At 43.1% G+C, this 14,877-nt stretch overlaps 1 protein-coding gene across 1 annotated transcript in view; it reads left to right on the top strand.

Annotated features, from left to right (window-relative positions):
* Positions 1–14,877, top strand: part of LOC115551429 (metabotropic glutamate receptor 8) — a 96,174-nt gene that overhangs the window by 68,614 nt on the left and 12,683 nt on the right. The window contains exon 7 of the mRNA XM_030367149.1: positions 11,948–12,145. Coding sequence (XP_030223009.1) covers positions 11,948–12,145 — 198 coding nt within the window. The remainder of the gene's footprint in view (positions 1–11,947; positions 12,146–14,877) is intronic.

Consider the following 14,877-nt stretch of genomic DNA (forward strand, 5'->3'; position numbering starts at 1 on the left):
AGCTGGGCGGACTGCTGCATGCAGCGCAAACACTCTTTTTACAGCCCTGTTATTTAAATCCGCCAGTAGTCCAAACACACTTTATTCTATTTTTTTATTAATCTTGGCAATTTTCAAGTTGATTTTTACCCAATGTGTACAAATGAATGATTATGAGTAATTCAATTTCCACACGCAGAATGTATTCTATTATGCCACTAATATTGTACACACAAACTGATTAATCTCCGCAGCATTCTGCACACCCTGAAGGATTAAATAATGTCGAGTCTGTCTTCATTGTCCTATCGGGAACCTTGTTCGGCTTACAACGATAATACACGCTAGGCCGCCCTAGCTCCTGGCCCCCGAGCAGTGTGTCATAATTAATACGCACACAAATACCGTCGCCTCACAATAACACACGCACGGTGCGCAATGTTAGGCTACCACTCCCTGCTGCCGTGGGTGACCCGGAGCAGACGTTGTGATCTCTGGATCACATTAATGATTGTTTAACGTTTATATGGGCAGAGGAGCGGATGCCACACGCTGTCTAGTGGGGCACTGACAGAGCTGACACTTGGTCGGGGCCCTGCCTGCTAGGAGAGGGGAGTCTTCCTGGTGGGCAGGGTGTGGCCCTGGGGGGGGTTCAACTGGTGTAGCAGGAGGACGTGGGCCGTTGGCATGGAAACTGCTTTGACGCCGAGGACCCCCTGCTGCTCTTGAGGGAGAAGGGGGAGAGGGGGGGTTGGGGGGAGGGGGATAGGGGAGGGGGGGGATTCAGGAGCAGCAGCTGCTCCACTGTTGTGCTGATCGTTAGAAGTTGAGATGTACCCCAATACCCGGATGGGGTTTTTACAGGGGTAATACCATGACGCAGCGGACTTACATGCACATGCATGCACGCACGCAAGCACGCATGCACACACGCGCTCACACACACACACACACACACACACACACACACACACACACACACACACACACACACACACACACACACACACACACACACACACACACACACACACACACACACACACACACACATACATTTCCACTTTCGGCATACACTACCTTCAAGGCACTGCACATGAACACACACACACACACAGACACACACACACATACAGCTGAATCAGCACATCTTCCACAGGTCAGCATCCATCTGCATGTGTGTGCGTGGGTTTTTGAGTGTGTACGTGTAACTTCCAGGTGATGCAGGAGGACAGACTATTTGTAATGTCATGTTGCTTGTAACTTTTCTCCAGGAGTCATGACAGTTGAATTACTCTTGATTTGATGCTTGGATTGCTTTTCTCTCTCTCTCCCTCTCTTTCTCTCTCTCGCTGTTGACATACAATGTGTTGTGTTATGTCTGGAGTCTACATGCTGTTCCACGCTTTGAGCAAGCCACCCATCTAGCTCTTGTGATATCTCATCTCAGTTCCTCAGAGCCCTGGCTCTAGATTCAAACTGCTTCATACTGTTTAATAATTACACCACCTAGCTGCACAGCGCCTTATTAATGTTTTAATAAGTATCATTAGAAAGTATGGGCAATGCTGCGGGTATCCAACTGTTAATGCTTAGCACTCTTACTCTGAGAAAATGTAATTGATGCATACAGAATTGTTATAATATTTGTCAAACGATATTTTCTTTGCAATGTTCGAGCATAAATGGATGCAGCCGATCCATTTATTATCTCTTGAGTCTTTATTAATTATTATCATTCTAATCTTTGCCTCGGACTGAGGCTTGTATGGTTGTGGTTCGTTGTTAACAGTTGTATGCAATGGATATAAGTTGTTGTACAATTGAAAGGAGCTCAGCTTCGCCTGCTGGATTTCCGTGTAGGAGTGGTGTGTTCACTGGGATGTGTGCGGAGGTCTGTGTTTATTGTTGAGTGATGATTATTTATGTGACTCAGAGATGTTTGTATGGTCATCAGTTACTGTTTGTGAACCCTACATCCATATCCCATATTGCTTGCCTTTTGTGTGTGCATTCCGTAAACTCAGAGCACCCATGCTTAATATTCAAGCCCCCCAATAGCACCAGCAAGAAACATATCACACTAGAAATAAGTCAAATTGTGGAAACAAATGAGGACATGATTTCAGTACAAATGTGCTTCTGTCTTAATTGAGTTAATTTTCTCTAACGGAAGTAACTTGATAGTCAGTTTTAGTCGATAGTAGATCCTTGAGTTGTATGGGTTGTACCTTCATGGTTGAATGCACTTTTATTTTGTTAAATAAATGTAATGTTGCAAATAGTTAATTAGACTCTGTTGATTCTGAGTTTCCACAAACCTCAAGGCCGAGAGACAGACGAAACAGACACCCCAGCCACCGATGCCCCCAGACCTGCTAGGACGATTCTGGTGCTGTTTGTGATCAAAGTTCAACCCACTGAGCACAGTTTAGTCCTTTGTGATCTTAAACGTCTGCCAAAACAACAACCATATTGGTTGTTGAGGGTCAGAGCTGTGTTCATCCAGTGGTGTGGTCAGCCTGGTTGGTCAAGTCTCCTGGTGGACAAGTGGTTGTTCAGAATAATCCCGGAGGTGGTAGAGTGGGTTTATGACCCAGATCTAGACAAAAACAGACCAGGTTCCGGTGTGTTTTCACTCACACGTGACTTCGAGAAGGGTTCAATCGACAACTCTATTCCATTGGTTTCCTCGTGCTTGGCGGCTCCTTGAACCCAGGGATTCTCTGAGGGAGCGGTTGCATATTATTGGATTATCCACACGAAGACCACTCAAGGCGACTCCACATTTTACGTAAATGTTCAGGTGCAATTTAACACGCGGGGGCTTCACAATGTGTTTTCATAACTCTGTGCCAAGTAGAGCCATGAGCGCAGCACTAAAAGTTGTTAAGTAAGAGTTGAGGGCGTCAGATGTGGGCGTTCTTAGCTATCGAGCTCCCTGGTTCTCCACCACCTCATGGTAAACAGATGCATATTCTATCAGGCTGTGATTGTTTTTTAACGAGCAGTCAATAGAAAATAAGAGGGGATCCCTTTAATGCCTGATGAGCAACTTTAATTGTTGGAGGTGCTCACATTAACATACTCCTAAACACAACTTTTAAAAGCTTTTTCTTTTTTATAGCTGTTTTTAAAGGCCCACTGTTGCTAGTTCTGCATCCTTTACAAATCAGTTTATTTCCTGGTTTCTGGGTTGTTGTTATTTATCAACCAAATTAATCCTGGCTGCTTTGTATCGATTGCAACCGGGCAACAGATATGAATATTTATGTGAGGTTTTAACATAAATAAATAAATGATTTGGTTCAAGTAACATTCAACGGGCTTTCGTCAGTGGGCCGTCAGATCTGTTATCATGGTGTTCCCTCATCAGTGGATAGACAGTGACTTATCAGCGTTTTTTATTTACATGTCCATTTTTTAGATCGACACTTTAACTGATCTTATATTATAAATTATATCATAACTTATCATATAATGTCACATCAAATATCATATAATATCACAACATATAACATAACACTATTGCATATCAAAACATATGATATAGGATTTATAGAGTATGTACTAAGATGCCTGTTCGTCTGTCTATCTATCCATTCGTCTCTCTGTGTGTCTAAATCATAACCTATCCTACCATAACATATGCTTTCATAACATATCCTATCATAACATATGCTTAGTACAAGACTGCACCACTACATTCTGACCTGGTCCTATTGAAAAGCTCTTCAGCTCAAGGCAGAGGGCAAGAGTAAAGGAGGGAGAGATTAAGTGTGTGAGAAAGGGATAGATATAATATAAGAGGGAGAAAGAGAGTGAGAATAATAATGAGAGAGGCAGGGGAAACCAAGAAGGCGAGGGGAGAGCGTTCACATTGACCTTAAACTGTCCACCTAATCAACGCAGGCACCTTTTGCAGAATGTTGATCTACCATTGACCTCTATTAAAGCAACTGTTAAACTCAAGAGAACCCAGCCACTTAACACATCATAATAATCCAATCTTACCCCAGATCCACCATCCAAGTTCAGCCCCTGACTCCAACTGCTGCTGCTCATTGTGGTTACTGTGTGTAGATGTTTTGTTCTAGTTGTTTCTGTGTGTGTCCTTGCATTTGTGTCATGCAGGTGTTATACGCAGAGCCAGCAGTGATGCTGTGCTGAATTTAAATAGCAGCCAGCCTGTTTGTGTGACACTAGGGCATTAGTAGGGGAGAGAGAGGGAGATTTATGCAAGGTGGGAGGAACCATGGGCTCAAAGATCAGAGCTCTGCGAAGCCTCTCTCCAGGGGGGGGGCATCCATACATCAATCAATAATCATAATCTATTGATTAATTAATACAGTAAATATCTGGGGGCTGTGGGGTCAGAGGGTACACTGACTGTCTTCACCCCCCTCACACAGCCCCTGGGTACTTCCTTCCAGATAGAATGTTTAAAAAAGAGGGTCAAAATTAAATGAAACAGATTATAAAGGAGATAGTCACGCTGAGCATACATACACAAATAGCCCCGCCTCCTCCTCCTCTCTACTTTCTTCAGGCTGATGATGTCATCATCTGTTGCCCTGGTGTTTGATGTGGAAAGATCGCCTCACTCACTCACTCACTCACTTACTCACTCACACTTCTAACTCATTCTGAATCAGTCCCTCCACGATTTATTTAATCACTCAATCACTCACTCATTCACAGTCACTCACCCATTGACGCATTCAACCCTATATGTTTGATCACTCCTTCATTCAAACCCATTTCTATAAAAACGGCCATAAAGAGATTTCATGATATGAGCCTTTGCATAGTCTGAGGCCTGTCAGACAAGCGAACAAAGGCCTCCCCCCTGTGTCCGTGATATTAAGGAGCTTTCAGAGGCTCTCAAGGTCCATTGCTCTCCTCCGGGCTGTTGACCACCCAGCCTCTGTAACACTCTGCTTGTCAAGCCCACGGCAAGTTTCCTCCAATAGATTATCCTTCAGCGCCCATTGATTCCGATGTATAAATAGTGGGCATGCTTGGCCTGCTGAGCCTCAGTCCACACAGCATTGGCCGGGATTGTATGAATGCAGCAGCAATACATCCACTGACCTGCTTAAACCCCAATGTTGTTCTCCGAGCTGTTGGAACCACGACGCATGGCTGCAGAATGAATTACAAGCAAGGTTGCGTTAATAAATCTTCGGAACCTCTGTAATCTTTGCCCAGGGCAACAGGAGTAATAATGTATTGCAGTTTATCATTAAAATAAAGTCTCCAAAGTAGCTTTGACCTGAAATCCATGGACAAAAACAAGCTGTGTGCTGTCCTTATCTCTGAAAACATGCATTTGGGTTGAGCTTGGGCAGACAGAGAAACATCCTCTGGATGTTCCACATATGTTTGGTCTCTTCGAGTTTGGTTCGTTCCCTCTAATATATCGTATCTCACAGCAAGGTGAATCTCCAACTGAATGGTACAGGATACAAGTACTAGCGCACTAGCATGGTATGTGTATGAATGATATTTTTCAACATACATTAATTTGATATATATATAATATAATGTATTTATTTATTTTTATTTATCAATCATTTATTTATAATTTGATAAAGATGAATCTAAAATCGAAAAACATTTGAAATTCACTTGTTTAATGTTGGAACAATTGAGAAGGGATACAGAGAAAAACACAAAGGGAGCATGGAGGAAATGTTTAGTTAAATAAATAAATGATGATGTGCAGAGAATGATGGGGCGCAATAACCATGTCAGAATCCGCTGGATGTATTACTATAATTTTCTTTGTCCTCTGGCAGCCGTGAATTGTGATCATCTGGTGAACACCTGCAAGAACAAGCTCTTCTGTATCCCCCCATATTTAGAGCTCACCTGTCAGGGCTCGTTGTTAAGCAACAACTGTTAGGCCTTTGTGGAGGCTCACCCTGTCCTCCTGAGTCACATTAACACGCATTCATCTAGGAGGAACCTTTGTCCAAAGTAAAAAACGAGTGGGCCTGGGAACAAATCAAAGCATATAATCAGTATTGGAGGAACTGCCATTTTATGTTCCTTGTTGCTTATAGGGTGTACACATCTACTAGCATTTAGAAATGCAGGCTCTCCCTAAATCCTTAAGCTGAGGTTGTGTTCAGCAAAAATGGTTAGCTTTTTATTTTAGAAACAAGTAGCCTGTCTCTCTCTCTCGTTTGCTTTAGAAAGGACAAATGGATGGACAAATGTCCGGATAGAAGCCGCTTCTGACTTCATCGTTGGTCCTGTAAAGCAGGAGAGTGACTATGGCCCAGCTTATGATAGTCGCTCTAACATGGAATCTATCTTTTTTTATTCCAGGGTAAACAGAGCTGTCTAGTGTTGATCACAAGTTGTCAGAAAAGGTTGTCTTTGGTCTGGACTGGGCAGCAACTTGGTGGTCCGAGGGCCACAATACCTTCTCTCCTCCCTTAGGGGACACATAGTTGGGGTTCCGGGATACTAACACTCTGAATGGATGGGCAGTAAGAGAGCAAAACTGCTTCTATCTGGTCTTTAAAACATGGACAGGTAAGAGGAACTGTAGTTCCCCAAAGCATTGCTCGAGTCTAAGCCATCGGCTCTGCGAGAACGTCTTAGCCGTGGCCATCAAAAACGTTTTTATGTCCAAGTCTGCTGTGTATTTTCATTGAATACTTCCAGTTAACAAAAGAAAAAAGTCAACTTTTACTCGTGACTAATTGTTTATGGTGCAAATAAATATCCAACTCATCTGCAAATTCTGCATGTTCACTGTTACAGATGTGTAACACGTCTAACAGAAGGTGGATGAATTTGGCGAGTGAACCCTTACAAGAACCCATCTGGACGCTGGTTTGGACATCTGGACACTGATAAAGACATGCAACACAATGAGGGAATAAAAGCATGTGCTATTACTCTTATGTAATTGATCGTTTGAAGATATTCACCACAGGGGGTTTGTTCAGTGGCACCGTCTAGTGTGAGCATATGTGATATCATTGTTTTTTCTAATTGCGGTGAAGGCACATCTTATCTCGTCCAATCATTAGACCAAATTATCCCGGGCCACAACTAGTCAATGAGGTCTAATTGACCTCATCATTCTAATTGAAGTTTACATTAAAAGCAACAACCCCAATCAGATTTCTGGCGACTGTGATTCACACTCAGGAAAATATCCTTTCAATCGCTGACGTTATTCCCTCGGGCATTCTCAAATCAATTATTTAACACTCGACACAACTTTAGCTTTGATTTTCTGAGCAAATCTGAATAAGAATGTGCACTGCCAATAATTGACATATCCTGGGAGGTCCTTTAAGTCCGGCCGTTCTGATCGTAGAGTTTGTTCCCTTTTTTACCACACTCATAACATTCTTTGAGAAAAGCGTTCCATCGTGCTATATTACCAATGCTCTTCACAACCTTTCTTGACAACGGCTTGTTTATTTATTTATTGGCTCGGGTGTGTTGTTCAGGATCCCATGGCAACGTGTGCATGATATCTAGCCACAGCTCCCTTTGCGTAGATGCTGGCCGCCTTAGCTAGTAATGAACCTGCTTCTTTGCTGCAGTGGTGCTGTAGTCTAGGGCACACGCCTTAGCACGCAGGGAGAAGACTTCATTAGGACATCAAATGATCCTGCCTTTGACCATGTGTTTTATACTCGAGGTTACAAATAGTTCCATACTGTAGTCACAGTATGGTGACTACAGTACTGTAGTCATATAAAGTAATTCCACTTTGGAGACTTTAGAGTGGTGTATTGTAGAGACAGAACTAGGTATAGTAGAAGTGGAGGGCTGATACTGTACTGTAGACACAGTAGATCCTGGATGGTATCACAAAAAAATAAAAACTCACATGATTCACTTTCTGGGCAGGGAGGGATCTGTGTTTCATTTATTCAGTAGTTCTTTGACAAGGAGAGTGCTGGGTTGTTTTCCCCCCACTGGTCTATCATCTAGCTTTTTTCTGCTGCCACATATCAGATCAGACATACAGTCTGAGTTTAACTGTAACTCGTCCTCAGACAGAACGTTTTTCTCCTTCAGAAGGACTCCAGGTTTAATCCCAGCACACATTTCAATTTTTTTGCCCATATAAAAACATCCTCTTCGTAATTGTTCATGTGTGGATTTTGAAACCTGCTCCACTGACCATCCCCTATAGTCCTCCTACTGATCAAATACAATCCAGTTCACTTCTAAACCACCACCCTGATCAATGATGAGACAGAGATGGAGAGCAGAACTCTTCCACCGAACCCCACCGGGTCCTGTTGATCTTCAGGTCCTTGGCGAACTGGCCTTTACTTCCTCTCTTCATTCACGGCGGAGGGAGACATCTTTATTAGCCGGCTCCTGATAGTATCTGACACGACGTGGAGGCAGCAGATAAACGACGGGCGGCTCAATGATAGAGCATGTTAATAAGAAGGACTCACGTGCACCAACACAGCACATCATGGACAACCCCTTGTTCATTAATTTGCTATTCATGTAATTAGCCGAGCCAATGGAAACAGAATCGTGTCTCTGAGCACAGGCACTGAGATGAGGGAAAAAAGGATCCCCCCCCTTCCCCCCACCCCTGCCTCCTGTGTGGAATTCGATTCATGTAAGCGATGTTTAATTGAAACGCTGGTGGGCGTGATGGATGGGGTGTGATGGAGCCGGCCTTCGGGCCTGGATATCAGACTTCAGTCGGTACAAGCATTTGATCTCCCTCGTGTGGCCCATCCTCTGACCTGCAGGGGAACAACACCGCCGGCTCCTCTGTTGTGAGGAGCGTGTCGGATGGTATTACCCGGTCACCTGCAGGTAATATTCAAAGATGGTTTAGTCTCTTGCTGGAACTTTGTAGATTATACGGCAGACCCTTGAAGCTCTGAGTTGTGAGGGTTTTCTACTGACAGATGTTTTTGTGGTTGTAGGGGCCTTGTCTAATTTAACATATTGTATTTTATTCTGGTGGCAGAATATTGATATAAGGAACCAGGCACTTCTGACAAAAATGTTACTTCAAAAACACCAGGCGTCCAGCAGTGAAAGGTCATATCACCTGAATACTAGAGCAGGGTTCTCTTCTGGGTGCTGGCTATCATCTCCATACTAGAGCAAGGATCTCCTCTGGGTGCTGGCTATTGTCTGAACAGCGCCAAATTCCATCTCCCGTCAGGTCATCACCCTCCACTACTGCCGAGTCTCTAGTTTACTACGCTGGCATCCTAGGTTGCTGTTGATTGAAAGGGGATTACAGCTCTACGTTCCTATTCATTCAGAAGAACAGGGTGGGTGATGGATGGCCAAGGCTGCTGCTCGGGCCCTCAGCCTCAAGCTCCCCTCTGGGCCAAAGGCATGTAAAAGAAGCATAATGACTTTAATAATTGGAAATCACTCATTAGGGCATTATGGGACTTTGGGCCCTATTTTAACGGTCTGAAAAGCAAGTGGGAAGCGCAAAGCGCAAGTAGCTTTGTGGGCGGTTCTACGGCGCTATCGCTATTTTACAGGCGGATAAATGACACTTGCGTCGCGGCGCAAGTGTCAAAAGGGTTGGTCTGAAGCAGCCTAGTTACCCGTAGGTGTGGTTTGTGCGTAACGTCCAACAAACCAATGAGAGTGCCAGCTCCCATCCCCTTTAAGAGCCATGAGCGCATTTGAATCGGACGAGTTGATATTTTGACAGCGCGTCTGCAGTCTCCGATGAGACAGATGCACATGAATTTCAAACTGCAAATGGCTCAGTTTATTGCCAAATAATATGGCCTAATTCACACATGGAATAAGGGGTTTTCTTCCACAACTTCAGAAATACTGAGTCCTCAAATACATTTCGGCAAAGAAAACGTATATGATATAACATATGATATGCGTTAACTGTGGTTCTATTTAATGATATACGCAATACATTATAAACATTGTTTCTTATCAGTATTGTATGCTATCCTAATATGCATGTGTCCCCGCGGTAATAGACATTGCCATTGATTGTATTATGCGTTACGTGTTTAGTTTGCGTGTGTTTAAACAGAGCACACACGCGCGCCCGCATTCATTCATTCTTTTTAACACTCACTCGCGGTAAAACAATGTTTTTCACGATCAAATACTCATCAATCCTAAAAGTTATGGGCATGTAGGCCTACACGATGTCTCTGTCAAGAAAATATGTGTTTGCTGTACGGTGTTTGCAGATGAATTGATTAAAAAGTACAACTTATTACCGCTGCATCAGCTGTTCTTTCCCAAATAATTTACCAAGAATGTGCGGCTAGGTAGATGGGAGAAGCAAAGTGTATGCGCGAGGTGCACAAGCAATCCGTATGCATCGCATGCGCATGTATGCATGCGCCCTTAAAATAGCATCTGAACAACGCGCCACTGACTTTAAACCAGCTATTTCCTGGTCAGTAGCGCAATGGTATTCAGAAACGGCAAAATACCGTTTGCGCCAGAACATGCCTCCTCCTTCCGCCGAACCGCCCCTTGGGGCGCATGATCAATCCCTAATTTACCGGCGAGTGGCGGTGGTGGGAAAAGAACGCTCTGCGCCAGTTGTAAACTAGCAACGACACATGCGCCAGTGACTAAGTCACTTGCGCCGGATGCAAGATGGGGCCCTTTGTGTTTTTCAAATAAAATATTATGGGTCTTTCTTTTTCCCCCCCGCGTGTTATTTAATCATTGCTAATGAGGCAGAACAAAATGTATTTTTTTTTCTCTTCATGGAATACTTACAAAGAAACGTCCTTCATCTTACAAGCCTCTTTCAGGCTTTTGTCTAATGCAAAAACCGGTTCAGCACGAGAGCTAAATAGACCGGGAGTTATTAACGTTCTTTTAAAATGCAAGGCACGGACATGGAAACGAGATTACCATAAGAAGACATAGTAGTAGAAATTAATAATTATAAGATTGCATAATTATAATAATAACCGGCAAACCATTAAACCAATGTTGTTCAAATATCCCCCGATTGCTCAATTTTGGTGTCTGACAATCCAGGTGACACTAATATGTGATGTAGGAAAGATTTATGACCTATAATTTCAGGGTAATTTGTTAGAAATGCCATTGCCATCATTCAGCTTTCAGTGAATGCAGTGGAATGCTCTGAGAATGTCTGTTCTGGTTGGCTGGGCCTGCTTCTGTATGAGACAGGGCATTTCTTCCCTAATTGGTTTGGGGACTCCATCTTGCCTGTCATTCACAGGTGCACGAATGCAGCACTTTGCACTGCTGGGGGAAAAGTAGGAAGAGAGGGAACAGAGAGGGAGGGGACTTTAATGGGGGCTTGGTTAGTTTAGAAATCTTGCTCTCTTCTGCCTTTTTCTGTTCTAACCCTCTTGACTGCCCTTACATCTTCCTTCCAGCAATTTGAAGGAGAAGACCAGACCTTGAAGGAAGCAATATGATAAAGCTTGTGTTATGACTAATGTTTGAGTTTGAAACATCCGCTTGACTCTCTTGAGTATTGTGCTGTTGGCCATCATGACTAACAAACCCTCTGGTTCAGCCTACGGCATTCTGTAGAAAAACATTTTCGCACAGCAGTTATTCCCGGCCCTCAAGTGCTGCTGATTAAATACCTTTTAACATTCAGACAAAGAATGATTGCAGCCAATATTTACCAATCTTTCGTTGTTTGGTTCTGTCCCTGCGACTTTATATACGGTCAGATTACTTAAAGCACTCAATAATGTTCACATTTACATGCAGAGTTTACATTTCAATTACGACTACTCATCGCACAGAAGGGAAATAGATATTTGTGGCATTTCTTTGCCCATTCTTATTCTAAAAGTTTCCTCTCGCTCTAACTCTCTCCTGTACTTCTGGTTTTGACACACAACCTGATTTCCCAACTGGGATGGACAAAGCGCATTCCCATCTCATCTTTATTCCTTCCTGCACTTTCTTGAACCATGAGGCGTTGCGTCTGTCCCCCCCCCTCTCCCGTCAGGGCTGGAGAAGGTGGGCCGGGACTCCACGTACGAGCAGGAAGGGAAGGTGCAGTTCGTGATGGACGCCGTCTACGCGGTGGCCCACGCGCTGCACCGGATGCATCGGGACCGCTGCTCCGGGCCCGGCCTCTGCGCCGCCATGGCCAACATGGACGGCAAGGAGCTGCTCTCCTTCATCCGGGCGGTGAACTTCAACGGTGAGGGGCGAGCGCCTGGGCTTTCAGGGGCGATTAGTCACTAAGGTTTCAGTTCGGGGTTGGTTAATGGTTAGATAAACCCAAAATGACTTCTATCAGTTGAATACTTTCTGGTTGGTTATTAAGGGGACATATTATACCACCAGGTGTGAGTGTGATTAGCCGTGACAAGCCACAAGATTTTCAAGTTTTGATAATCGGCCTCCTCTGCAATCACAAGTCGGCGTGTCCACCAAGATGTGCGCTGGATAGATCAGCCTCCAAGCCAACCCAGTGAACTGTAGCAAACGTTGCTCATCTATCCATTATACATCTAGGTGGAGGTCACAAGAGGCAGAGTTTCGAAACGGCTTGTAATGGATAATCACACTCACACCTGGTGGAGTAATATGTCACCTTTAAAAAACAAAGGTCAATGAATTGGTTGTAGTTTTATTTTGGCTGTGCACCCTAGCTCGAGTGCGACGTGGGTTTTGATTGTTTGACAACGGCCCTCACACCTGCTCCGATGGAACTCAATGTGTCCTTTTCTTCAGAAATCCAACGACTTGTTTTTTCAAACATCACATTTCTTTGAATCTTGTGGGTGAAAATTGTCCTGCTTAAATAGAGGTTTACTTTGTTTTTAATGATGCTTTCATGGTGTTTTTTGTATTGTATGAAGATATCATCAACATTATTCTTAATTGTATTGAATAATACATTTAATTGTATTACTTCCAATGAAAGATATAACTTTAGATTAAAAGAGCTGTCGGTAGGATTTAACAGCAATCCTTTGAATGTAATCTGTTACACAAAAATACCGTTGCCTCTGTGATAATATCTGTTCTGGTTGACAAAATAATATCTTACCTTCATTTATCTTGCCTTAGTAAATTATTTACAGACCTCTTCATCCAATGATTCTTAAACTTGTGAAAATAGCTGCAAGATAATTTTAAATGAATATTGAATATCTTCTTCAAATAAATGGGGTCATATTCATATGAGGTCACTTTATAGTATCCTCATATTATATTATCATCCTATATTATCATCGTATTCCCACTATCCTAATAAGACAACGTTTTTAAACCTCTAACATTGCGATTCAATTAAGACTAATTTCTAATCATATAAAACCATTCACAGACAATTCATTCAATCAAAAGCGAAGCAACCAAACATGATTGCCTCTGAATCAAGTTGTATTTAAACAATGAAAGCAACACACCAGTCTCAAAGCTGCCGGCTTTATTTTCCCCAAGCTCCGTATTTTCATATTTTGTGTGTGAAAATTGCTAATTGCTTATAATCAATTCGCTGCGAGTACAAACTTCCTAACCCAAGCAGTAATTAAAACCGCTGAGTGGTGGACCACCGCCGGCGAATGGAGGTCTCCCGCGCTGCATGCTGGGTAATAATCCCACGCACCACATACAGCCTGGGACGCCACAAAATATTTCAGCTGACGCATTAAGACCTCAGTCAGGGTGTCCAGCAGGTCCGCTCATTAGCCATCTTCTCCATGTTATTCCTGTCCTTCAGAGTCTGTTTTGATCCCTCCTCTCTAGTGCTCACTTGTCAAGGCTCAATAGTCACCGCTTTGTCAGCAGGACTTCAGAGATGCTTCTGCTCATTATTTTACACACGTCGATTATCTCCAGCGCCCTATCTATCTACATTTGACGATTTTTAGATTGAATAGACACAAGAAGATAGTGACCTGTATATGTGTTAATATAGAATAACTTTTATACATCTTCAAGTTGATTTAATACAGTTCTATTTCACTTTAAAACTACTTTGACGCTTTTTTTGGTGCTATAAAAAGAAGCCAAATGATAAGGATAAGCTCTGCAAGAGAATAAATTGGCAGAATCAATTTGCACGTGCTGCCTTTTACAGGGAATCCTATATTCTATTAAATCCTTTAGTTTCGGGTCTTTAGCCTCCTCCCAACACACCATGGAAGTTTCCTCCTTGTCTGAAAGAGAGATCTCATTAACACCACCTTGTCAACGCTCAATCATGAGGAAAGCACCCTTTATTTCTCCTACTTCACCAGCGATTTTCAGTTTTAAGAAAGCACGCTCGAAGAGCTAGCTTCAAACAGGATAACAAATGTCTACACCAAGACACCATTTCCCCGAGTCTCAGGCAAGACAAAATGGAGCTCCATAAAAATATCTGAATGTGGAAAGAAGATATACCCGTTGGAGTTTTCTAAAACAAAACAAAATGAGACGAATCCTACACTCAGAGTAATGCACCGCAAACAGTCAATCCACAGGGATTAGGATAGAAAACAGTCAATGAACACTGGGTTTAGAAGCACAGCTGATTGCTGGGTTCTTGTGCTTTTGTCCGGCCATGGGGCAGCACAGCTCTGGCTGCTGGAGGTGTGTGATACTGAACCGTTTTCCATTAGCGCTGTTGTTTTAGTCCCAGCCGTGCCCACACTGTCTGACCCCACCTTTCCAATTGATCCAACCTCCTCAGAGGGAACTGTGGAGGATACCGTGCATGCTTTTATACTGACTAAGCCTAGCTCTGCATTGCTTCCCCACAGATCTTTAACACAAACAAAAACCAAACTAAACCGTATCCGTTACCTTAACAAAACCTGTCCTATAAAAACTTGGACCAATGCATTTTTTATTTAAAATGCATCATCACTCTGCAAGTAGAAGATAATGACCTGCCAACAAACTGGTTTAAATATCAAGTGAAAGCAAGTGGGACAGATT

The sequence above is a fragment of the Gadus morhua genome, chromosome 9, assembly GCF_902167405.1.
Source record: "Gadus morhua chromosome 9, gadMor3.0, whole genome shotgun sequence".
NCBI classification, from domain to species: domain Eukaryota; kingdom Metazoa; phylum Chordata; class Actinopteri; order Gadiformes; family Gadidae; genus Gadus; species Gadus morhua.